The 19600-nt window shown below is 49.6% G+C and overlaps 8 protein-coding genes across 10 annotated transcripts; 4 read left to right on the top strand and 4 right to left on the bottom strand.

Moving 5' to 3' along the window:
- Positions 1 to 4: 4 nt before the first annotated feature.
- FVEG_02705 (SWR1-complex protein 4) lies at positions 5 to 3553 on the bottom strand. The gene has a single exon (XM_018890147.1). The coding sequence runs from the start codon at positions 3284 to 3286 to the stop codon at positions 1406 to 1408; it is 1881 nt and encodes a 626-aa protein (XP_018746425.1). The 5' UTR covers positions 3287 to 3553; the 3' UTR covers positions 5 to 1405.
- Positions 3554 to 3656: 103 nt separating this feature from the next.
- FVEG_02706 (hypothetical protein) lies at positions 3657 to 5154 on the top strand. The gene is made up of 3 exons (XM_018890148.1): positions 3657 to 4047; positions 4122 to 4427; positions 4487 to 5154. The coding sequence occupies exons 1-3, from the start codon at positions 3844 to 3846 to the stop codon at positions 4634 to 4636; spliced, it is 660 nt and encodes a 219-aa protein (XP_018746426.1). The 5' UTR covers positions 3657 to 3843; the 3' UTR covers positions 4637 to 5154.
- On the bottom strand, positions 4744 to 8152 carry FVEG_02707 (CK1/CK1/CK1-G protein kinase). Its single transcript, XM_018890149.1, has 4 exons — positions 7801 to 8152; positions 7029 to 7280; positions 6893 to 6962; positions 4744 to 6838 (listed from the first exon to the last, which is right to left on the bottom strand). Exons 2-4 carry the CDS (start codon positions 7155 to 7157, stop codon positions 5676 to 5678), a joined length of 1362 nt encoding a protein of 453 aa, XP_018746427.1. The 5' UTR covers positions 7158 to 7280; positions 7801 to 8152; the 3' UTR covers positions 4744 to 5675.
- A 3329-nt stretch (positions 8153 to 11481) lies between these two features.
- Positions 11482 to 12935, top strand: FVEG_02708 (hypothetical protein). Of its 2 annotated transcripts, XM_018890151.1 has the most exons (4): positions 11482 to 11672; positions 11726 to 11880; positions 11949 to 12055; positions 12204 to 12935. In XM_018890151.1, exon 4 carries the CDS (start codon positions 12225 to 12227, stop codon positions 12768 to 12770), a length of 546 nt encoding a protein of 181 aa, XP_018746429.1. In that variant the 5' UTR covers positions 11482 to 11672; positions 11726 to 11880; positions 11949 to 12055; positions 12204 to 12224; the 3' UTR covers positions 12771 to 12935. The 2 variants fall into 2 exon arrangements, with proteins under 2 accessions (XP_018746429.1, XP_018746428.1); XM_018890150.1 differs by having other exon boundaries at positions 11726 to 12055.
- Positions 12936 to 12941: 6 nt separating this feature from the next.
- Positions 12942 to 14617, top strand: FVEG_02709 (hypothetical protein). 2 transcript variants are annotated; one of them, XM_018890152.1, is made up of 6 exons: positions 12942 to 13198; positions 13261 to 13797; positions 13852 to 13880; positions 13930 to 14015; positions 14067 to 14246; positions 14294 to 14617. In XM_018890152.1, exons 1-6 carry the CDS (start codon positions 13075 to 13077, stop codon positions 14400 to 14402), a joined length of 1065 nt encoding a protein of 354 aa, XP_018746430.1. In that variant the 5' UTR covers positions 12942 to 13074; the 3' UTR covers positions 14403 to 14617. The 2 variants fall into 2 exon arrangements, with proteins under 2 accessions (XP_018746430.1, XP_018746431.1); XM_018890153.1 differs by having other exon boundaries at positions 14067 to 14617.
- Positions 14291 to 15490, bottom strand: FVEG_02710 (hypothetical protein). Its single transcript, XM_018890154.1, has 3 exons — positions 15155 to 15490; positions 14852 to 15052; positions 14291 to 14785 (listed from the first exon to the last, which is right to left on the bottom strand). The coding sequence occupies exons 1-3, from the start codon at positions 15429 to 15431 to the stop codon at positions 14622 to 14624; spliced, it is 642 nt and encodes a 213-aa protein (XP_018746432.1). The 5' UTR covers positions 15432 to 15490; the 3' UTR covers positions 14291 to 14621.
- Positions 15491 to 15710: 220 nt separating this feature from the next.
- Positions 15711 to 17220, bottom strand: FVEG_02711 (hypothetical protein). Its single transcript, XM_018890155.1, has 2 exons — positions 16124 to 17220; positions 15711 to 16063 (listed from the first exon to the last, which is right to left on the bottom strand). The coding sequence occupies exons 1-2, from the start codon at positions 17095 to 17097 to the stop codon at positions 16009 to 16011; spliced, it is 1029 nt and encodes a 342-aa protein (XP_018746433.1). The 5' UTR covers positions 17098 to 17220; the 3' UTR covers positions 15711 to 16008.
- Positions 17221 to 18140: 920 nt separating this feature from the next.
- FVEG_02712 (GAF protein) lies at positions 18141 to 19151 on the top strand. Its single transcript, XM_018890156.1, has 5 exons — positions 18141 to 18285; positions 18352 to 18456; positions 18521 to 18525; positions 18577 to 18656; positions 18721 to 19151. Exons 1-5 carry the CDS (start codon positions 18283 to 18285, stop codon positions 19071 to 19073), a joined length of 546 nt encoding a protein of 181 aa, XP_018746434.1. The 5' UTR covers positions 18141 to 18282; the 3' UTR covers positions 19074 to 19151.
- The last annotated feature ends 449 nt before the right edge of the window (positions 19152 to 19600 follow it).

The raw sequence follows: 19600 nt of genomic DNA, 5'->3' as shown, positions 1-19600 counted from the left end.
TGAAGGTGGATGCTCAAGACGTCACTCAAAGAGCCTCAACACCATGAAGCAAGTCATGAACCATTTAATATATGCCGACAAGTGAATTTCTGATTATACAACACTTGTTTCATCTAAAAATACATCGGCAGCGATTCTATGCCAACCCCACGTGCTCAGTATCCAATAATGCTTCATACGTCCACAGCTAGCCGCCAGCTAAGCGCCGGCCTCGCGTCGCATCCTATTTCGCTGCTTTCCAGAATCACCAAGATCTTGGTGCTTAACAGGGGTCAATCTAATCTTAGATCAGATATTTTGATGCGAATCATTACACCTGCATGTCGGGATGCCACGAGTTGAGTCTATTCTTGGACCATAGACGCCCGACCACAACATGCAGCATGCAAGTATGTATAACACTGGACGTCTCGCTCGAGATGACTTCATCTTTCGCAAGCGCTGGCCCTTGCTCGACGAGGTTCCTGTGATCTAGAGGCCATGCACACTCTCCTTTTCCAAAAACACACCCCATCATCAACATCAACATCCACTTGTCTCCGGCGCCAAAGAGCCAGGTTGCAGAGGAGCGGCAGCACTATCTCAGTCGATCTGAGCCACTCGATTGGCGCTCCTGGGCCCGTTTAGGCAAGTCGAGGGTCGGCAGTAAGCAAGTCGTATGTAAGTCATACGGGCCCAAGGCATTGGATGGCCTACACGCCCTGGTCGTTCATGTATCGTGTCTGCCCTAGGGGTCGTCTTTTACCAGGGACACGGGTCGCTGTCCAGGGAGCTAGAGTTATAATAATAGGAACATGTTGCTAAATTAGGATGCAGCCTCACTGTAGCCGCCGATGAGCTGCATGTTCTTCAACACAACCTCATTCCTATTGTTTATCATGTTTCCTAGCGCCCATTGTATCCCTCGCGGTATGCTTTAATGGCGCGGATCCCTGGCCGTTTCAAGTCCTTCCTTCGAAGCACTTGTTTGCAAACACAATGTGCAGATGCAATATCATTCCTCCCCCACGTGGCCGAGACGCCCATATGCCCACATCCCAGGTTCTTCCTCAAAAGGTGCACATCTGGGTTATGGGTTATGCAATGTCTTGAACAGTCACACAGCTTGGCTCCACAGGCGGCGCTACAGCACAGCAAAAGTATGTTAAAGAGATGGTTTGTATAACGTCCTGGCCTGTAGACATCTCCCATCTCAGGTACACATCCAAAATTAGGTGCAACCCTGTCTCGCTGGAGCCCTTGTCCATGCTTTGACATATCTCGAACCAACAACTGCCGGCCCTGGCAGATCTAGCCATCAGGTCGGTGCAGAGATGCCTGTATTCCTGCAGGAACGTTGCCTGCAGCAAGTCACTGGCGCGTAGAGTCATGTACCGTGGTACTTCGAGGATACATGTACATTGCCCTACTTCTTCTGTCTTTTATTGCTCTTATCGCTGACACTACTCAGAACGCTGGCACTTCTCTTGTGCGCGGCACCGCTGCTACCAGGACGCCCGTCCTTGTCGTTTTCATTGAGCAGTTCTGTTTCTTTGCTCGAGGCGTCCGAGGCCTCAATAGCAGGGACTGTCGTTTCTGAGGCATCCTTGTTTGCATCTCCGGGTGCAGATGTGACGTCGCCATCTGCTTTCCCGGCCGTCGCTCCAGTAGCATCTCCTGCCTCTGAGTTGATGCCGGCCCCTGTTTCCTGGCCTGCTTTGTCCTTTTCGACGGTGGAATCAGATTCAGGGGGAGCCATAGCCTTTTGCCGTTCTGCTTTTTTGGCCTGTTCAACTTTGATCTCGGCATCAAGCTTGTCCGATACCTTGCGGGCATCAAGCAGACTATTGACAGCTGCAAGGAGCTGTTCGTACTGATGTGTCGTAGCCGCGGTGGGCATGGCAAGTTTGTTAGGCACGTCCAGTTCGTTGAGAACATTTGTGATGCGGTTCTGTTGCTGATTAGACTTGTGCGAGAACAGTTTGTTGATTCTCTCAGTTCGGAAAGTCGGTCCAGAGCCTAATCGATCATGATGTGTCACGCCGTATAATAGCTCCTCCTGTGTCGAAAGCTTACGGCGCTCCTGTTGTTGCTGTTGTTGACCCTTTTTGTTGTTCGAGGCTGTCGGTGTAGCCGCAGGTCCAGTTGAATCGCGAGGCCCTGTGGATGCAGCTGTGCTTTCCCGCCTCCCAGCTTCTTGCGCTGCGGCGGCGGCGGTTGCTGCGGTAGATGCAGTAGCCGCCGTTTGCGGTGGTGCGGTGCCAGAAGGGCTGGTACCATCGCCAGGCATCAACGACTTGCGCTTCTTGGACTTGTCGGCAGTCATTAGGTTTTGAAGAAGGTTCTGCAAGCCAGCAGAAGATTTGAAGGCGTTGATATCAGTGTCCGCCCGAGGATAATCGAGACGATTATATAACTCGCGACGCTCTTCATTGAACCGCTCACTACGTGCCAGAATACGCTTAATCTCCAGCAAGAGCGATTCCTCTTCACGAGCTTCTTCGCGCGACCGGGTCAATGCGTTGAGCGCAAACTCCTTTCTTAACTTCTCTTGCTGTGGATTAAAATGCGCCATGAGTTCATGCAAAGAAAATTCGGGCTGTGTCATATACTGCACAGGCTTTTGCGCTGCCATCATCTTGGAGGCGACTTCGTAGTATCTTGCTTTGAGGTCTTCCAGAGAACGTGGCCTTGTTGCTGGAACGATGGCCTTGCTCTCGTCACCATCGACGTCAGCCTCTCCGTTCGTCGCGGGAGGATTCCATTCGTAGCGGTCCCAGATTAGAGGCCATCGAAGGTCAAAGTCGCGCGCCAACTCTAGCAGGTAATCCGTTTCCTCCTTGGTCCAGTCATTGTGTTGTAATGACTGCTGGTACTGGCCTTCGCTATACTGCGGGACTGAGACCTGCACGTTGTATTTTGCAAACGCAGAGTCCTCTGTTCCATCTCTGAATAGTTGTGGCTGTTCTCCTTGGCTCGTCTGTTCCAGTGATACGTCGCTACCATCTTGCTTCTCATCCTTCCTCCTCCAGTGCCGCAAAGTGAAATCCGAATCCGTACGCGCCGAGTTTTTGAACGATCGCATCTCCCATCTCGCTGCAGGTTTGCGACTTGCAAAGCGTCGCTTCTTGAAATGTGTGACTTCAGGGACAATAGCAATGGGGTTATCGCCCCCCAGATTGTGTACCTCACGAGCCAAACCCTTCAAGTTTGGCCTTGGTGCAGCAATCTTTTGCTTCTTGCTCGGCCTCGGACCTGATACGCCATCACCCAGATTCAGCACATCACGGACGTCGGAAGAGGTCATCGTGCAGGTTTTTCGCGGAGATAGGTTGTCGGAAAGAAAGGACAAGTATAACTGGTCCAATAATCCTTTAGACTCGAGCTTCCATCACCAAAGTCGTCAAATTCAAGTACGGGGTCCACTCCTAACAATAATTCATCGGTCCGTATTCTGTTTATCGATGCTCTTCGTGGAGATCGAACCGCTGGTGTTGGTTGACGCGTCTGAAAATTTGGCGTTGACTTGAATTAATTCGGAGCACGGAGTAACTGATTGGGATTACATGGTAGGATGCGCCGCCTTTGCCAGGATCAGAATCTGGAACGGGTTGCGCTATCTGCACGTGACAGTGCTAGATCACCCCCTGGCCTAAAGCCGATCATTGAACGTGGCAGCTTCGCGGGCGCCAACGTCGAAGCAGAGTCAAAGGTGGGAACAGCTACAACAACTTCAAGCATTGGACCTTGTCACGTTATCAGATCGTTCTCTGTTCCCATCAACGACACTTCTCTTCAAGGACCTACCAATAAACCGACCCGTGCGATTTCCCCAAGGACATCAGTCCTGTAGCCGTCGCCATCATGAAATTCCTACTTCCTCTCCTGTCGCTCAGCGCCGCTACGAATGCGTTGCACTTCTTCATTGACGGCACAACCCCCAGATGTTTTTACGAGGAGTTGCCCAAGGATACACTTGTCGTTGGACATTACACTGCTGAGGAGTGGGATGACCGAGTATCAGCTTGGGTAAAGCATGACGGCATCAGCATCTACATCAACGTCGACGTATGTTTTTCATGGACAGCTGTCCACAAGCATGTTGCACTGTCTCTCGAACTTTTGCTAAGAATGGCTCACAGGAAATATTCGACAACGATCACCGCGTCGTTTCTCAGCGCGGCGCTGCTTCTGGCCGCTTTACCTTCTCTGCCGCCGACGCTGGCGACCACAAGATCTGCTTCACCCCTTCGTCCAGCTCTGGCCGCACTTCGTGGCTCTCCGCCAAGAACCCCAACGGCGGCATCAAGTTGACTCTTGACTTGGTCATTGGTGAGACCAACCAAATCGAGAGCAGCGATAAGGGAAAGATCCAGGATATCACATCACGTGTCAAGGACCTCAATGCTCGTCTCGCTGATATCCGCAGAGAGCAAGTATTCCAACGTGTATGTGCGACCGTAAACATGTTTTTTATGAGAGCAGGAAACTGACTATGTGTGCACAGGAACGAGAGGCCGAGTTCCGAGATCAATCCGAGTCTACAAACGCCCGTGTCATTCGATGGATCATTATCCAGCTCATCGTGCTTGGCATCACCTGCACCTGGCAGCTTTCCCACCTTCGATCATTCTTCATCAAGCAGAAGCTCACCTAGAGTGATTGGTCGATCATTTTTTGTTTGCGAGTTGAGTCTTGGGTTTCAGTGGTCCAGGACGAGCCAACTGTCGTTCATTGGGTCGGGTGTTGATGGATTGCGTACAAGAAAAGGATAAAAGAGATCGTTGGGCATCCAAGCCACAGCGGGGAAGTCATCTTTCATTCAAGATGGCCGTGTAATGTTACATGCACATGATGATGTTTATAAGGTTTACTCAAATGAATACTCGAAAGAGTGGAACTGAGAACTGTGATAAAGATAGCGACGCCTTTTTTCTTTTCCCATTATAAAATTGCCAAAAGAACGAGAACTCCCTATAGTGCTCTATCTTCGTTTCACAACAAATCACCAAGCCTGTAAACCTCAAACTCATCCCCACGCTAGATGATCTCTCCATCTACACCAGGCAAGACTGGGTGCCATCAGGCACACCAATGATGGCTTTCGTCTCGTGAGCGATTACACAAAGTTATTATGGATAGCGTCATAAGAAAAAAGAGAAGAAACAACCCAGACAAACCCAGAAATGCTGCCCTGCACCGTCTCCTTGCGCCTTGCTGCGCTGCGCTGAAGATTAAACGTGGTTTTAGTATATTTCGTGATGGTTTGTCAGGTAAGAGAAAGGAGTGCCCTCCGCCGTAGTCCCAAACGAGATCTGCTTCCGCTCCAAGGGGTGTCAGGCAAGTATATCGACTCCCAAGAACGGTTCGTAGGCGGCCAAAGGGCTCTATAATGCCGAGATGATGGGTTCGTGTTCGAAAACAGTGCGCTTCTGAAGGTGGCCAAGATGCATGGACTTCGTTTGTGACTCGAACCAACTCGGTCGAGGTAAGCTCTACTATGCATCCACCACCTCATGCATCTATAAACTGGACTGAGCTTCAATTGGGCATTTCAACCATCAACCACGACCCGGTTCTGAGTAAATCGGGCAATCCTCTTGAACCGGAGTCTGTTGACACAATACAGATCCTGATGCACAACGCCGCAGCAATGAAGAAACAAAGAAAATTCTTAGCCGTATACCAGAGTATGCTTAACCACAGCATAGGGTCTTCATCAACTTCTGGAAGCCACTGGGCTGGGGATTGGCCTGTTGGCCGCTAGCCTGGGCGGCCTGAGTCGCCTGGCCTTGCTGGGACGTCCTCGGCTGCTGAGGCAGGTTCTGGGCACTGTTCTGGAACTGAGCCTGGGTCGAGCCAGTGGGTGTGGCCATGTCCCGAAGACCCCCAACCCCGCTCCCCCTCTGCGCTGACAAGGCGCCGGGGGCGCTTGGCCGATCTCTCTGCTTGCCCATCTGCTTGATCGGAGACGGAGGAGGGGGTTGCGCGGCGTTTAAACGGCCGACAGTAAGGTTTTGTGCTTGTTGGTGAGAGGTGGTATTCCCGGGACGGTGGCCGCTGTGCAGCTCCATCTGAGAGGGGCCAGGCCGCACGTTGGGGTTGTGGAGGTACGCGCCGCTGTGGTTCTTCGAATCCCATCCCTTTCCCGAATCCTTCGAAATCTTCATCCAGTCATACTCGCCATCCTCAACCTCACCAGTGTTCTTGAGAGCCTGTGTGAAGAGCTCCCGCAGGTAATCGTAGTCAGGAGTGTCTTCGAAACCCAGATTTCGGACATACGTCAGATACTTGGAGAATTCCTCAGGGAAACCCTCACAGAGATCCTTGATAGCAGTTGTCTGCTTCTTCTCGCCAATCTTCTCATATTTCTGCTTGTTGGTGGCCGCCTTCAATCCCTGCCAAGGAAGACCACCTCGAAGAAAGTACAGGAAGACATGACCAAGAGCTTCGAGATCGTCTCGGCGGGACTGCTCACGGCCAAGATGGGTGTTGATACTCATGTATCGTGCAGTTCCAGAAAGGGACTTTCGCTCGCGGTATGGGATATGTTGCTTCGTCTTCGGGTCACGGTACTGCTTGGCCATGCCGAAGTCAACCACGTGGATCACGCTGGAAGCTTTGGTGCCAGGGCGGCCAATGAGGAAGTTGTCGGGCTTGATATCGCGGTAAATGAGATTCTTCTCGTGAATGGTCTGAACCCTCGAAAGCATTTGCTTGGCAACCATGACAACCGTCTTAATAGAGAACCTTCGGCCACAGTGATCAAAAAGATCCTCAAGGGAAGGACCTAGCAAGTCGATCACGAGAATGTTGTGGAGACCCTCCTGGCCGAAGTAGTAAACATTCGGAATACCAGCTGAATCTGTATTAGCACATGCGAACTGCTCTGTTTGGGAACGGGTCTTCTCACGGCAGCCCACAAGGATCTTGTACGTCCGGTACTCATCTCGCAGTTGGGGGGCATCACTCTTGCGAGGTTCCTAATACAATGTCAGAAAAGCCAACACCATGGCAGCGCAGAAACGCCGGGCTACTGCTGTACTAACAAACTTGATAGCGACTTGCTGATTGTTGAGTAAATTGGTGCCTTCGAAAATTACACCAAAAGATCCCTCTCCAATCTTCTTGCCAACTCGGTAGTGAACACCGACCACGTTGGATGATGACGAAGCCATTTAGGCGGCGAAGGCGGTCAGAGGACCACCGCGGCAATATATCGAAACAGATGCCGGAGGGTTGGTCGTAGGATAAAGGCGTAACTCGTACTTAATGTCGAAACTGGCGCAATAAAACGATGCCTAAGAATGTGCGCGAGGCAGCGGTTAGTTTTGATGAAACTGATGATGGCGATGCAGCATGCACGCGAGTGTATGAAGAAGGAAAAGAAACGGAAGCTGTGGCGCTGCTTGCGGTTGGACGACTGAAGGATGAGGCGATGAATTGGCAGAGTTGGGCTGTCCTGTTGGCATGGTACTGGGATGTTGATTGGAGGCGCGGTAACATAGGCACCTCCAGTCCAAGGGCACAGCCGCCAGCCGCAGTAGAGCCCCTTAAAGGCGCCGCCGAGAAGATCCTTTTAGACGCAATGTATAAGAAATGAGGCGACGTAGCTGTCAAGCGCTGCATGCTGTCCCAAGTATGCTGAGAGATTGAAATGCAACGGTTTGGCCAGAAAGAATTGGCAACTTGCTGCACACAACAAGACGCTGCAGCCAACCCGATATCCACGGCTCGGGAGCTGTCTCCTTGTCGGAGGGACCACAACAACGCTGAACAGACCACTTCCAGCAAATCGAAGTCAAAATCAAATTGACTCACCTCAATTAAAAGAAGAGATGCCAAAAAAGAATAGAATCAGGCAGCTCAGAGGCGATCGATTCGAGTCGAAAGTAAAGGCGGTCGAAGGGGAAAGCCCCAAGAGAGATCGAAGGCGACGTCGGTAACGTTGATGGGGAGATCAAGTTTGGGAAAGGGGAAAGAGAAGCAAGAGATGGGACTGGGACGGGGAGGGAGAGAGAAGCACCTGCCCCCGGGCCCCCCAAGCGCGGACCTGACCTGACCTGACTTGAGCCAACGAGAAGCCCAAGCCAGGCTAGCCCAGGCACCTCACCTCAAAGAAATCAGCGACAACTCCACTGCTAGGGAGCCCCCGGCCCCCAGCCACAGGCATGGGAAACGCTACAGAAACAAGCGAAGGGGCCTGAAAGCATACGCCAACCAGGAGTCGACAATCAATTTGGCTGCCAGCCCCGACTTCCAGAGGGTCTAGGCCAGACCAAGACCAGCCGGATTCAGTAGGTAAGGAGTGTCCGTTGTTTTTAAGGCTCAAGGTTCAGCACTGTGAGCATCGTCTGGGCTCCAGCCCATACAAAACTCAAGCTTCATAGAGTACTCCGTAGAATATGGAGGTATTATCCTTAAACTCTTCAATAGTAGCACTGTGCAGGGTTTGATTTAAAAGTTGTCTAAATCAACTCGAGTTTAGATTCTCTCTTAACCCTTCCCGTGAGCCTCTCTTGCAGCTCTAGTTCCCTTCCCTTGAGTCAATGAATGGTATTGTTTCGGTCCCAAGCATGAAAAAGCAACAATAGTCGTAACCAATCCTACCTCGAGTCGCAGGTCAAGAGACAATAGGCATGAAAAGTTTATTGCCAGCGAGTGCCTTAAATACATCACCTGCACAATGGCAATGGGAGTGACACGCAGCCGTCGACGTCAAGTTGACGGTGAGTAACCTACCTTGGTTGTTCAAGCTCATGCGTCTTCGCTTCAGAAGCAGATGCTTCAATGAGGCCTTGATAGAGATTATCCGGATGTCCTGAGGACTGGTCACCGAATCATTTAGACCGTCCGTCCGCTCTTGCAACAACAAAAGTCTTTCGATGTGAACTAATCACAACATTCGTCCCGTCCAACTCCCTACCGCTCCGGGCGTCCGTCTGTGCTCTTACAGCAGAATGAATGAAAGGACTTGACTCGGCGCTGGCCACTAGACAGTGGGTACTCGGGATGCCCCAACGGCAGAGCCGGGGTACAAAACTCTACCTTGGCCCAAGAGCAATTTCCCAGCCTCTGGTCAGGTATTGCCTGGTACCCTGCTTTAACATTGGCTGCCCATCATCTGGTCTGTGATTTTATCGACATGGGTTTGGATGTTGAGATTCAAGGTTCTTGTCGGCGAGAAACTGCTTCTGGCCGTTGTCACTCAAGACCCTGCAGCTGGTCAATAAACGAAGTCCAATTTCGAGCATGGCCAGAGAGCAAATAGATCGACGACTTGTGCATGGGGAGCTTGTCCTGCTTGTGTATCCTTGTGTATGCGTACATATGGACATGTGCTTCTGCGGGTGTGTTTGGCACTATTTCGTGTATGTACAACACAAGGCAAGACTCGTCGTTGCAACGCATCAAAATGCCGCGCTTCTACGAATGAATGCCCTTGACCGCAAGATCCGACAGCCTCGACTATGTGCCTACCTGGTGGATATCAAGGTTCAAACTTCGGGTCTGTTCGTTTGTTTGAGATTCTTCTCTCCTGCTATTACAGTCCAGCCTAGCGATTCATTCGACTGTTCTCCCTGCCAAAGGATATTGCTAGTGTACGGAGTACACTTTGAAGAAAAGCATGCATCCACGACGGGAAACAACAAGCCACACCAAGAGTTCAGACGTTGCTAGCGCCCGTCTATCACAAGACTGGCTCATGGCACTTGGCTCATGGTGGAATAGTTCCGTTGCCCATCCACCCGGTCCAAATTCCCAATCCTTATTTCCAGTCTTATTTTGCCTCACTTCATTTATCGTATACGAAGCAATAGACTCTGTATGAATGTATTTTTGTGGTCTTCTGCTGAGAATTGGTGTTCTGGGCATTTGTGTCCATGTTCCACCATGTGATTCTCGAGCAAGGTCTCAATCCTGAGACTAAATATCCAATAAGTCACAGCAAAATACATAATGCAAGTTTGCTAAGCTACCCCAGTCCCAACAGAGCAACTGGCCTAAAAAAGAGATATCTTGACTAGGAGTCCCCGCTAGAAGCGGCTCTAATTCTTCCCTTGTTATGCCCTGTCGGCTTGTCCTCATCAACTCGGATCTCAACATGCATCCACCTCCCTTTTCTCCTGTGTCGTGTGTCCCTTGCTGCGCTATCGATCTGTTGTGTCCATAGTCTGTCAGCTGTATCCGTAAATTTTCAGTAATCGCAGGTTTCTTACGAGTCAACACTCGCCACAGTTGCCAGCACACAATCGCTGCACGCGTAAATCTTCGCCACACCAAGCTCATTCAACGGCCCCTTGGGCGCTCAGTAGAGAGTGAAGTATGTATGAACCACATCGTGTTACGTGGTTGAGGCTGGGTTCGCCTCTTGAAGCCGTTGCCTGGTCAGTGTCACGACGTCAGTCACTACTTCATGCCTACGATAGTTTGAGTGCCGAACTAGGTCCTAGGTATGGCGTTGGCATTCCACTCAGAATACACAACCTGGGTTTTGAAATTAGAGAACTTCGTCATCAGTGATGTTCCCTGTTTCAAACGATCTAATTATTGTCTTCTTCTGTCTGCCAGAAACAGGCGTGTCACTCGTCACTCGGAGATTTGGTTTCCTCTTCCCTGCGAAATCTCCGAAATACCAACCTAGCACTAACAATAGGTACATGTATAAATTCAGTTTGGTCCAATTAGAAGTTAGATGTTCACTGTCATTCGTACTTTCAGCTCAAGATCGGCCAATGATAATCTCGAACACGGTAAATTTGTACATTCTTGCCAGTTCAAAGCTTTATTTCCCTGATTTTAGTTGTCACTTTGGGTGTGCTTCAGGCATCCGTATGCCATAAGCTGTATCATTTGTCTCATCGATCACTACCATCGAATCAAAGCTTGACCATGGGTGTGACACCACTGTAGTCGGTTTGCAGTATTGCCCAGTTAACACATGAAGTTTAGTTGGAGTTCTTAACTTGTCGTGTAAGAGCTGGGTTTCACGAAATAACGTCTGGTCTGGCATCAGGTTCTAGACCCCGTATTTCGGATGTAATAAACTCCGTTCTATGCTAATGCCCAAGCCACTGGGTCAAATTTCGGCTACCGATATCAGTAGCAAAGGATGTCTATTGCCGTCGTGATAATGCGAGGTGTCGCTTCAGTGGTATAGGGTAACCAGGGTGAGTATTGGCTAGTTGATTGACATGAGACAACAGCGACGTTCAACGTCATGAGGAGCTAATATAGTTACGTATTGTTAAAAGGATGAGATTATCCCATCAGTGGTGTCGATTGTCGAGTAAATGCTGTGCCTGTGTTGTTTGTTGTCGCATGCTTCGAGGTATTGGCTCCGACTCTATGAAATTGAGTTCACAATCAACCATCAAGAAGAAATCATGGCAAATGGTGCCCCGCGTGTGACAGCTGTCAGAAATAGGAAGGACAGTCGGTAGTATCGGTCTACCAAAGAGGGTTGTAGCTTGATTACTGATGATATGACAAAAAGCTCTAAATCCTACCAAAGACGCAAGATGGGCTTACGCTGAAACAGAAAACTGCAACACTATCACTATATATTACGGCAATGGCTAAGCCAGAAGACATCCCCGAGATGGAGTACCGCTTCCTGGGCCGCTCAGGTCTTCAGGTGTCTGCAATCTCCCTCGGAGGATGGCTGACATATGGTGGCCACATTGATAAAGGTTAGTATTCAAAGGGACAGACTCAAGGAGACATCAACTGACTAGCTCTACAGAACGTACATTTGAATGCATGAAGGCCGCCTATGACTGCGGTGTCAACTTCTTTGACTGTACCGAAGAATACTCCAATGGTGAATCCGAGATTGTCATGGGCGAGGCTATCAAGAAGTTCGGTTGGAAACGAAATGACCTGGTGGTCTCTACCAAGGTAACCCACCGCACTTGTGCCATAGATGCATGGTTCATCATGTAATGATGCTAAGAAACCCCGTATAGCTCTACTGGGGAGGAGCATTTGGAGACAACCTCGTCAACAACAAGGGACTTTCGAGAAAACACATTGTCGAGGGGATTAATGGTGCTCTCAAGCGGTTGGATCTCGAGTATGTCGCTCTCATTTATGCACACAGGCCTAATCGTCGAACGCCCATGGAAGAGATCGTTCGTGCGTTCAATCACATTAAAGATCAACCGACCATTTCACCTGTGATGGCTGGCTGCATCAGACTGACTGACTGACTTGGCTGACAGGCCTTCTATTGGGGAACTTCGATGTGGAATGCCGATGAGATCGCACAGGCGTGGCGATATGCAGACAAACTGGGTCTGATAGGCCCAATTATGGAGCAACCCGCTTACAACATGCTGGATCGAGTCAAGGTAGTGCAGGAATATGTCCACTTGTATCGTGAAGTTGGCCTTGGTCTGACTGTATTCTCACCTATGCGCCAAGGCATCCTGTCTGGAAAATACAATGACGGCATTCCTGGTGACTCTCGCTTCGCCAACGAAGAGATCAAATGGGTTAATGGTTTCTGGAAGCAAACAGGGAAAGATACCTGGACGGCGATTATTGAGCAGGTCAACCAACTGAAGCCTATCGCGGATAGACTTGGTCTCAAACAGAGCCAACTCGCCTTGGCCTGGGTACTAAGCAATAAGAATGCCAGCTCTGCTATAACGGGCGCTAGCAGTCCTGAGCAGGTGTATGAGAACGTCAGAGCTGTGGCTGCTGTCAGAAAGTTGACTCCAGAGATTTTGGAGGAGATTGATGTGATTCTCAACAACAAACCACCTGAGGTTGTAGAGCGGTTTTAAGTACTAACTTGACTTGACTTGACCATGGCGACAATACACGCGATGGCCGTACTCACAAATTGGGACATTATTGCTCATAAGAAATGATTAAATCCCAGCTGAGTCTAATTATTTTTGTATGCATGTGCGTAACAACAGAGAGATCGAACAATATTAACTCACGGCGTCTTACAAATCAGCTCAGCCGAGGTTACATCTCGGTTTTCTGCAAAAGATGACTTGCAGCTGGACCGCTCCTTGTACATGACCCAGTTGCAGTCGAATCTTAAAGCTCGAGTTTACAGCAGCATATCGGATTGTCGAAATGAGCTCTTCACAGCTTCTCAACCGTTTCCCTTGGGCGAAGAGTCCCCTCATCAGCAATGCGCCCATGCTCGGCATTGCTACGCCTCTCATGGCGGTGGAGGTCACAAAAGCTGGCGGCCTTGGTATTCTCACCCCAAAATATGTGCCTCAAACCATCCCAAGCTGGCCTGACATTCAACGACAGGATTCCTCCCCTCGTTGGCATACATTGAACCAAACTCGGAGCACATCAATAGACTTATTGGCCACTTTGATGAAGTCCGGGAACTTCTGGGAGTCGACCAGCCTTTTGATGGGCCACTCCGTGTCGGGGCTAGCTTCATAACAAGTCATAGCTCCTTGAGCTACTTTGAGGAGACGGCTCTGCCTCTTATAGCCAAGTATCGTCCTGCTGCAATATGGTTGTTTGCCCCAGATGGAGACCTTAGGCCTCATAGCAAGATAATCCCTAGCCTAAAGGCTCTGAGTCATCCTCCGATTGTGTTTGTCCAGGTTGGAAATGTTGCTGCAGCGCGAGAGGCAGTCCAAGACGGTGCCGATGTACTCGTGACTCAGGGTGTAGATGCTGGAGGCCACCAGTTTCGTCAAGGATCCGGCATTGTGAGCCTGGTTCCTGAAGTCAGAGATATGCTGGATAGAGAGTTTCCTGGCAGACCAATAAGCATCGTGGCTGCAGGAGGTATTGCTGATGGGCGGGGTGTTGCTGGAGCATTGGCTCTGGGTGAGTACCATAAGTTGACACCATGGTTTACAAAGACAGACTGATGAGATATAGGTGCCGAGGGTGTTGTTATGGGGACAAAAGTAAGTGAAAGCTGGAACGGCTCGTGTTACCTATTAGGCTAATTTGCAGTTCACTATTGCGCCCGAATCAAACTATCCCGAGATACGAAAGAGGAAAGTCCTTGAGGCTGTGGATGGTGGCGTGTCAACTTTCAAGTATGGTTATACTCTGCCCTAGAGAATGAACCGATGATTGATATGATTTAGGTCCACGTTCCATGACAGGATAGTCAACAGTCCTCTTTGGGGGCCCCTCTACGACGGACGTGCCATCGTTGGCCCTATCCATGAGAGGTTCCTCGCGGGAGCAAGCTTGGAAGAATGTCAACGGAGGCTCAAAGAGGACTACTCAGAGGAGGAGGCTCGCTATCTCGTTAATACCTGGGCGTGAGTAGTCCGTGTCTTGTAAATTATGTTTAAACTAACATGAGCAGGGGAACTGGCGTCGGGCTTATCAATAAGGTCCAGCCTACGGGTGAGATTGTTCGTGAAGTACGTGAACAGGCTCGGTGTGAGCTTCAAAGAGCGACCGGTCTCGTTTAGTACATGGACTCAGAATGAGACATTTTCCGCTGAGCTATCTGGACAATTGAGGACATATATACGGGCTGTCTCACAGTATAAAATGATAGATTGACCTTGACGCAAATACTCCTCTATACGTTCGCATCCGGGTGGTACGGAGCGATTAGTGACAAGCAAGTTGATATCATACAAAAATAAACAAAAATGCTATCCAGACGTCAGAAAAGCACGCCTAAACTACAGCTTGGCCTTGTCCTGGGCCTTCTTAAGCACAGGGTCAAGCTTGGTCGCCTTCATGACGTTGCCCTTAATCTTGAGCTTGCCGCCCATGAAGAGACGCTGAGCGTTGGCCTTGCCAGCGACAAGCTTGCCAAAGTTCTCCTCGGAGAGGATGAGTGTGACTGGAGGCATCTCAGTCAGTCATGTATGTTCCGACAGCGCTGGAGCGCGTTAGAGTCGCGACGTACCATCAGGCTTTGCGCCGGTGCCAGTTCCGACCTTGCCGGTTTCCTTGAGGTCGATGTGCCAGCTGGCCTCATCGCCGCTCGCGTTCTTGAGGGTGAAGGCGTAGACGCCGTTGCCCTGCTTGATGGCATCCTTGCGATCGGCATCACTGGCGTTGATGGCCGCTTGGATGGCGTCGAAGGCGGCTGAGGCGGGAAACTTGTCTATGGCTTGCAGTCAGTTTCCTATGGGTTTCAAGACGAGGAATTGGGGAAGCTTGTGTTCCCGAAAGGCTGATCTTGATGGGGTGGCTTTTTCTGACGTACCGTTCTTGAGAGACATGGCTGCGATTAAAGGGTTGGACAGATTTACAGGAGATTGACGGATGAAAAAGACACAAGAAAATAGTAGCCAGGAAGAAAGGAAAGCGAGGAAATCGTATGGGAATCGAGCGAGGTTTTTAAATGCGACAGATAGTCGTGGATGGATTGAAGTTGCAAAGAGGCCGGGGGCGCGCTGCAACGTTAAAGTGATAGCAGTAGGTATTTGGATCCATTGCATGTGACGTGAACCTCGGCGGATCTGCCATGAGATCATCCACATGTCTGTCTTCTCTTCTCCCCCACAAACTGCTTCACACAATCGGTTTAGACTAGGTATACAGTATCCGGAGTACGCGGGGGTAGCTCCGAAACACTCAATGGCCGAGTCAGTCGTCGGCAGAAGTTGACCACGTGCTTTTCGCCAACTATCCAAGCCATTGATCAGCCATGTTACAGCCGACCAACTCGGAACCTAGACTCCATCTGTGGCTCAAATACTCCGTACGTGCGTGGGTTATGAGGCTGACATGTCATGGACAGGAAGCCAAGGTCCAGCTTATTATGACATGCTTTTTAGAATGATACTTGAGATTCATTCTTACTCCGTATACAGGTAGGTACAGATCCATATAGTCCTTTTCCCTTAATACATATACTCTATGGGCGCATTGTCGACTTGGCTACTAACCCACCAGCCAAGATACTGTTGGCGATTTCAAACCAAGTCGTTCCAAACAGCTGGGACCAGTCACTCAAAAGCGTATGGTCAAGTAGTTAATATTTACACGCGACAACATCAATTGACTGCTCCCTTTGGTCCTTTGTATTGTTCCTAACTTCATATGCTACATTACATTTCATAGTTGCCATTCAGGCACGCCAAAATCTCTATGCTGAGGCCAATTCTCTGGTCTGGTTCCAGTGTTAGTCGTGCTTAGTGAAGACGGACGTATACTCATAAGGTGCACATACCTGGTCAGGAACAACACTGCCATGCGTCGCCTCCTTTCATCGATATCGTCGGAGGCTGTCAGACGCAGCCAGTCGCCGAGCCACCCCCGCAACTCAGTCTCGCTTTTCCCGAGTGTGTCAATGCCTCGTTCTGCGCATGCAATTCTGAGTTCCTCGTAGTGCAGTCCCATGGGTCCACCATCTTCGACGATATTTCTGTCATCACCCTCTAGATACGCCATACGATATCGTCCCTTGGCCTGCCACATTCCTGGTGGTAGGAAGCCTAGACGGTCCCAGATTGCACCGCTTAGATGCAAGCTCTTGAGGACGTGAGACCGAGCAATTGCCTGGGTGACGCGCGGGCTAAGGACACCATTAGGATGTCTCGCTTCCAACTCATCGAAAGCAGCCTTGCGACGTTGCTCAGCCTTTTCAAGCGCCGTGAAGATCTGCGTTGGTATCCTGCAAGGGTACGGCACTACACTGTCGACGTAGGCAACAACCAGGACAGTGAATTCCCCAATGACAATCAACATAAGCCCGAACAGAGGAAGTCTGATCATATCATGCCGTACCCTCCAGAGAAGAACCCAGTCTGCTCTGGAAAACGTCTTTGGGACATAGTGCGGTCTAAATATCGATGGCCGGTCATCGACTGGAGTTCGCTGAAGCTTCTCGCGGAGGAGACGTCGGCTCGTCCAGACATTTTTTATGCCCCCTTTGTAGAATTTTAGATATCCCTTTCCCAGCTCGAAGTAGTATTTTATCGGCGACTCAAAGTCTCGGCGTCGAGGCAGCGTCAGCGGTGGTGGTCGCGTGACATCGGGTGGGTTGACCAGCGGATTCAAGCTCTTTGGACCGTCATTGTGGATGGGACGTGACTGTATCCGTAGCAAAGCTGGCGATTGTGTAGAGGATACTGTCGCCAGGAGTGGCCAATGGCGTGTGTTCTGACTACGCCCACAGAGTCGCCATGTTGCTCGAGAGCTCATGTTCAAGGAGTTTGTGGTTGAGACAAGTCTAGGTGTGCTGGGGATGGGCCCTGACGGCCAAGAGTCGGAAATTCCAAAATGCACTGCGTCATTGGCCAGGCTGTTATTTGACGTCGGCGAATTTGGCTTTCTTCCCTTAACGTTATGGTCCGATCGATTTTCAGGAACCATTATCAAAAAAGACAATCCGCCTGCAGTTTTTCATTGGCCAGCCTAAAGTTGGGAATGCATCCATAGCAATCTTGTCATGGTATTGTATGCTCCATAGACTTCAATTTGGCTCTTGTCCCCTATATCTCTGTCTTAAAATTGTGTCCCTTTGTCCCATGAGTGCAGCTTTTGTGTATTTCAATTCACACAACCTAAATACTTTACGATAAATTCTCAACCAAAAATAATTCTCATAGCATGAAAAACAACGATCAGTAAATGACTTTCACACACGATTTACACTTATGGGTTACTTTGGGATCATCTTCCCCGGCTCAACAATTGGACTATCCTGAAGCAAGTGTCACACAGTATTGAACTTGGAGTAAAATTTGCCACTGTAAGGGAAAATCCGGCTTTTTTGAGAAGCATGGCTCGAGTGCAGCCTTGAGAAAGTTGAAGAGTGCGATCAGAGTCTATAAGACAAAGGATCGGCAGACGCTGTATTGTCGGAGAGTTTGAACCAGCCACCATAGTCGTAATGCCTACCTACCTAATTATTGCAACTTCAGCTTCGCCATCCAATATACCTACCTGTTATTACCTGACTACTGGGCCTATCAGCTACCAGATCTAATGGAACTGAGATTGTTTGATGTCTTCCAGTTGGCGTCCCGCCCCAGATATAACTGTAACTATATCCTGGGTTTATTCATCAAGTTTATATCTGGGTACATAGCTACAGAACGTATTAGACATGGGAATATGTGACATTTGCGGCTTATTATCGAACTGCGATTTTGTTGGTTTAGTCTAATTGCTAGCACCAAAGCCGCTAAAACGACACGCACATTTTAGCGGGGTGTATCAATTTCATCCTAGCGATCAAGTCCCGTAAACTCCACCAAGTTTCTGATTACCAACTTCGAAATTTCTTCTAGAACATATTCATCTATGCTATTGAATCCCCTGAAAGCTGCATTGATCTGTAGTATCCCGTGGTGAGGAAGTTATCTGAGAGTCCCAACCGGCAAGATGGTTTGTTCACAGTCCATATTTATTAGTCAAGCATAGACACATGGTTAACTGATTTTGCTCTTGCAGGTTCATGCTGATGCATCAAACTTTGCCGACGGCATAACAAAAGAGGACGCCTATGAGCAAGTGCTCTGGCAGGCCGAGGGCCTGATCACCGACCAGCGTAACTGGGTTCGTCAAACTATCTCGGTCGCCGGAACTATTGGACTTACCCTCTAACTCATTCTTGTAACAGGTCTGGTATGGAGATTGAGAGCTCGCTGGTTCAGGCCATGGTTAACAGTTCAATAGTAACCTTTCAAATGCTGCTTCCCTATTGTGGCACGCATATAAATCTTTGGGATCACCGAGCAAGGATGTGAACTGGGCTGGTATGTCACAAACCCCAAGCCCCAGACACAAGTAGTAACGACGACATGTGGTGTTCAACTACAGGTTTTTACGTGCTTGACAAATCATCCCAAGATCCGCAACTCATTCTGGGGCCCTTCCAGGGAAAGGTTGCCTGCCAGACCATCAAGTTCGGCAAAGGTGTTTGCGGAGCAGCGGCAGCGACCCAAGAGACACAATTAGTTCGAGATGTGGAGGAGTTTCCGGGACATATTGCTTGTGATGGAGACAGCAAGAGTGAGATCGTCGTGCCTATTGTGGTTACCCAGGACGACGGTTCGAAGAAGCTGGTGGCTATCATCGACATCGACTGCGCTGAGCTGAATGGGTTTGACGAGGTTGACAAGGTCCATCTCGAGCAACTGGCAGCTCTCCTTGCCAAGAGCTGTGACTGGTAGCGATTTTATACAAAAGCAATAAGATAGAACTACCAACGTCAAAATTGTGCTGGGTTATTCGTAGATGTTTCTTTTCCCTGTTTGGAATTGAGTTTGTGTTGATTTGCGCCCTGGAGGTAGCGTTCGAACCGTCATCATTGCTACTTGTAAGGTAATACTGCATGTCTGTTGTTGACCCAGTTCTGTTTCTTACCCACTTGTATCAGAAACGGAGACACTGGTGGAAGACAAAAACCTTGGAGCGCTACGGCATGACATGCCTCTTGCGTGAAACATGGGCATGCTGCCGTCGGCATAATTGGAGTGACGGATTCACTAGGTGCGCACTCTGTAGTAGTTTACATAGGGTTTCATACTCGAGACAGAGACAGTAGGGGTGAGACACTATCTTTATCTCCCATGGCAACAGGGTCCCTTTAACGCCGCAAACATTCTGTGACATCAAACCCGATCCGGTATCATGATGATGAAAGGCTGAAATAAGTTGTTTCTAGCTAATTCAGCCAGCCAAGGAACAGGATGATGCA

The sequence above is a fragment of the Fusarium verticillioides genome, chromosome 5 (genome assembly GCF_000149555.1).
Source record: "Fusarium verticillioides 7600 chromosome 5, whole genome shotgun sequence".
Taxonomy (NCBI): domain Eukaryota; kingdom Fungi; phylum Ascomycota; class Sordariomycetes; order Hypocreales; family Nectriaceae; genus Fusarium; species Fusarium verticillioides.
This window is presented reverse-complemented; position numbering and strand designations above follow the sequence as displayed.

Excerpts from the sequence above, each read along its gene's own strand:
- FVEG_02705 (XM_018890147.1), bottom strand. The coding sequence starts at position 3,286 with ATGACCTCTTCCGACGTCCGTGATGTGCTGAATCTGGGTGATGGCGTA.
- FVEG_02706 (XM_018890148.1), top strand. The coding sequence starts at position 3,844 with ATGAAATTCCTACTTCCTCTCCTGTCGCTCAGCGCCGCTACGAATGCG. Across the intron at positions 4,048-4,121 it reads GCATCTACATCAACGTCGAC|GAAATATTCGACAACGATCA; the intron begins GTATGTTTTTCA and ends AATGGCTCACAG. Across the intron at positions 4,428-4,486 it reads GAGAGCAAGTATTCCAACGT|GAACGAGAGGCCGAGTTCCG; the intron begins GTATGTGCGACC and ends ATGTGTGCACAG.
- FVEG_02707 (XM_018890149.1), bottom strand. The coding sequence starts at position 7,157 with ATGGCTTCGTCATCATCCAACGTGGTCGGTGTTCACTACCGAGTTGGC. Across the intron at positions 6,963-7,028 it reads AGCAAGTCGCTATCAAGTTT|GAACCTCGCAAGAGTGATGC; the intron begins GTTAGTACAGCA and ends ACATTGTATTAG. Across the intron at positions 6,839-6,892 it reads CAAGATCCTTGTGGGCTGCC|CTGGTATTCCGAATGTTTAC; the intron begins GTGAGAAGACCC and ends ATACAGATTCAG.
- FVEG_02708 (XM_018890151.1), top strand. The coding sequence starts at position 12,225 with ATGTGGAATGCCGATGAGATCGCACAGGCGTGGCGATATGCAGACAAA.
- FVEG_02709 (XM_018890152.1), top strand. The coding sequence starts at position 13,075 with ATGAGCTCTTCACAGCTTCTCAACCGTTTCCCTTGGGCGAAGAGTCCC. Across the intron at positions 13,199-13,260 it reads CACAAAAGCTGGCGGCCTTG|GATTCCTCCCCTCGTTGGCA; the intron begins GTATTCTCACCC and ends ATTCAACGACAG. Across the intron at positions 13,881-13,929 it reads GTGTTGTTATGGGGACAAAA|TTCACTATTGCGCCCGAATC; the intron begins GTAAGTGAAAGC and ends GCTAATTTGCAG.
- FVEG_02710 (XM_018890154.1), bottom strand. The coding sequence starts at position 15,431 with ATGTGGATGATCTCATGGCAGATCCGCCGAGGTTCACGTCACATGCAA. Across the intron at positions 15,053-15,154 it reads AGCCATGTCTCTCAAGAACG|ACAAGTTTCCCGCCTCAGCC; the intron begins GTACGTCAGAAA and ends TGCAAGCCATAG. Across the intron at positions 14,786-14,851 it reads CACCGGCGCAAAGCCTGATG|TCACACTCATCCTCTCCGAG; the intron begins GTACGTCGCGAC and ends AGATGCCTCCAG.
- FVEG_02711 (XM_018890155.1), bottom strand. The coding sequence starts at position 17,097 with ATGAGCTCTCGAGCAACATGGCGACTCTGTGGGCGTAGTCAGAACACA. Across the intron at positions 16,064-16,123 it reads GCAGTGTTGTTCCTGACCAG|ACCAGAGAATTGGCCTCAGC; the intron begins GTATGTGCACCT and ends CACTGGAACCAG.
- FVEG_02712 (XM_018890156.1), top strand. Across the intron at positions 18,657-18,720 it reads CAAGGATGTGAACTGGGCTG|GTTTTTACGTGCTTGACAAA; the intron begins GTATGTCACAAA and ends GTTCAACTACAG.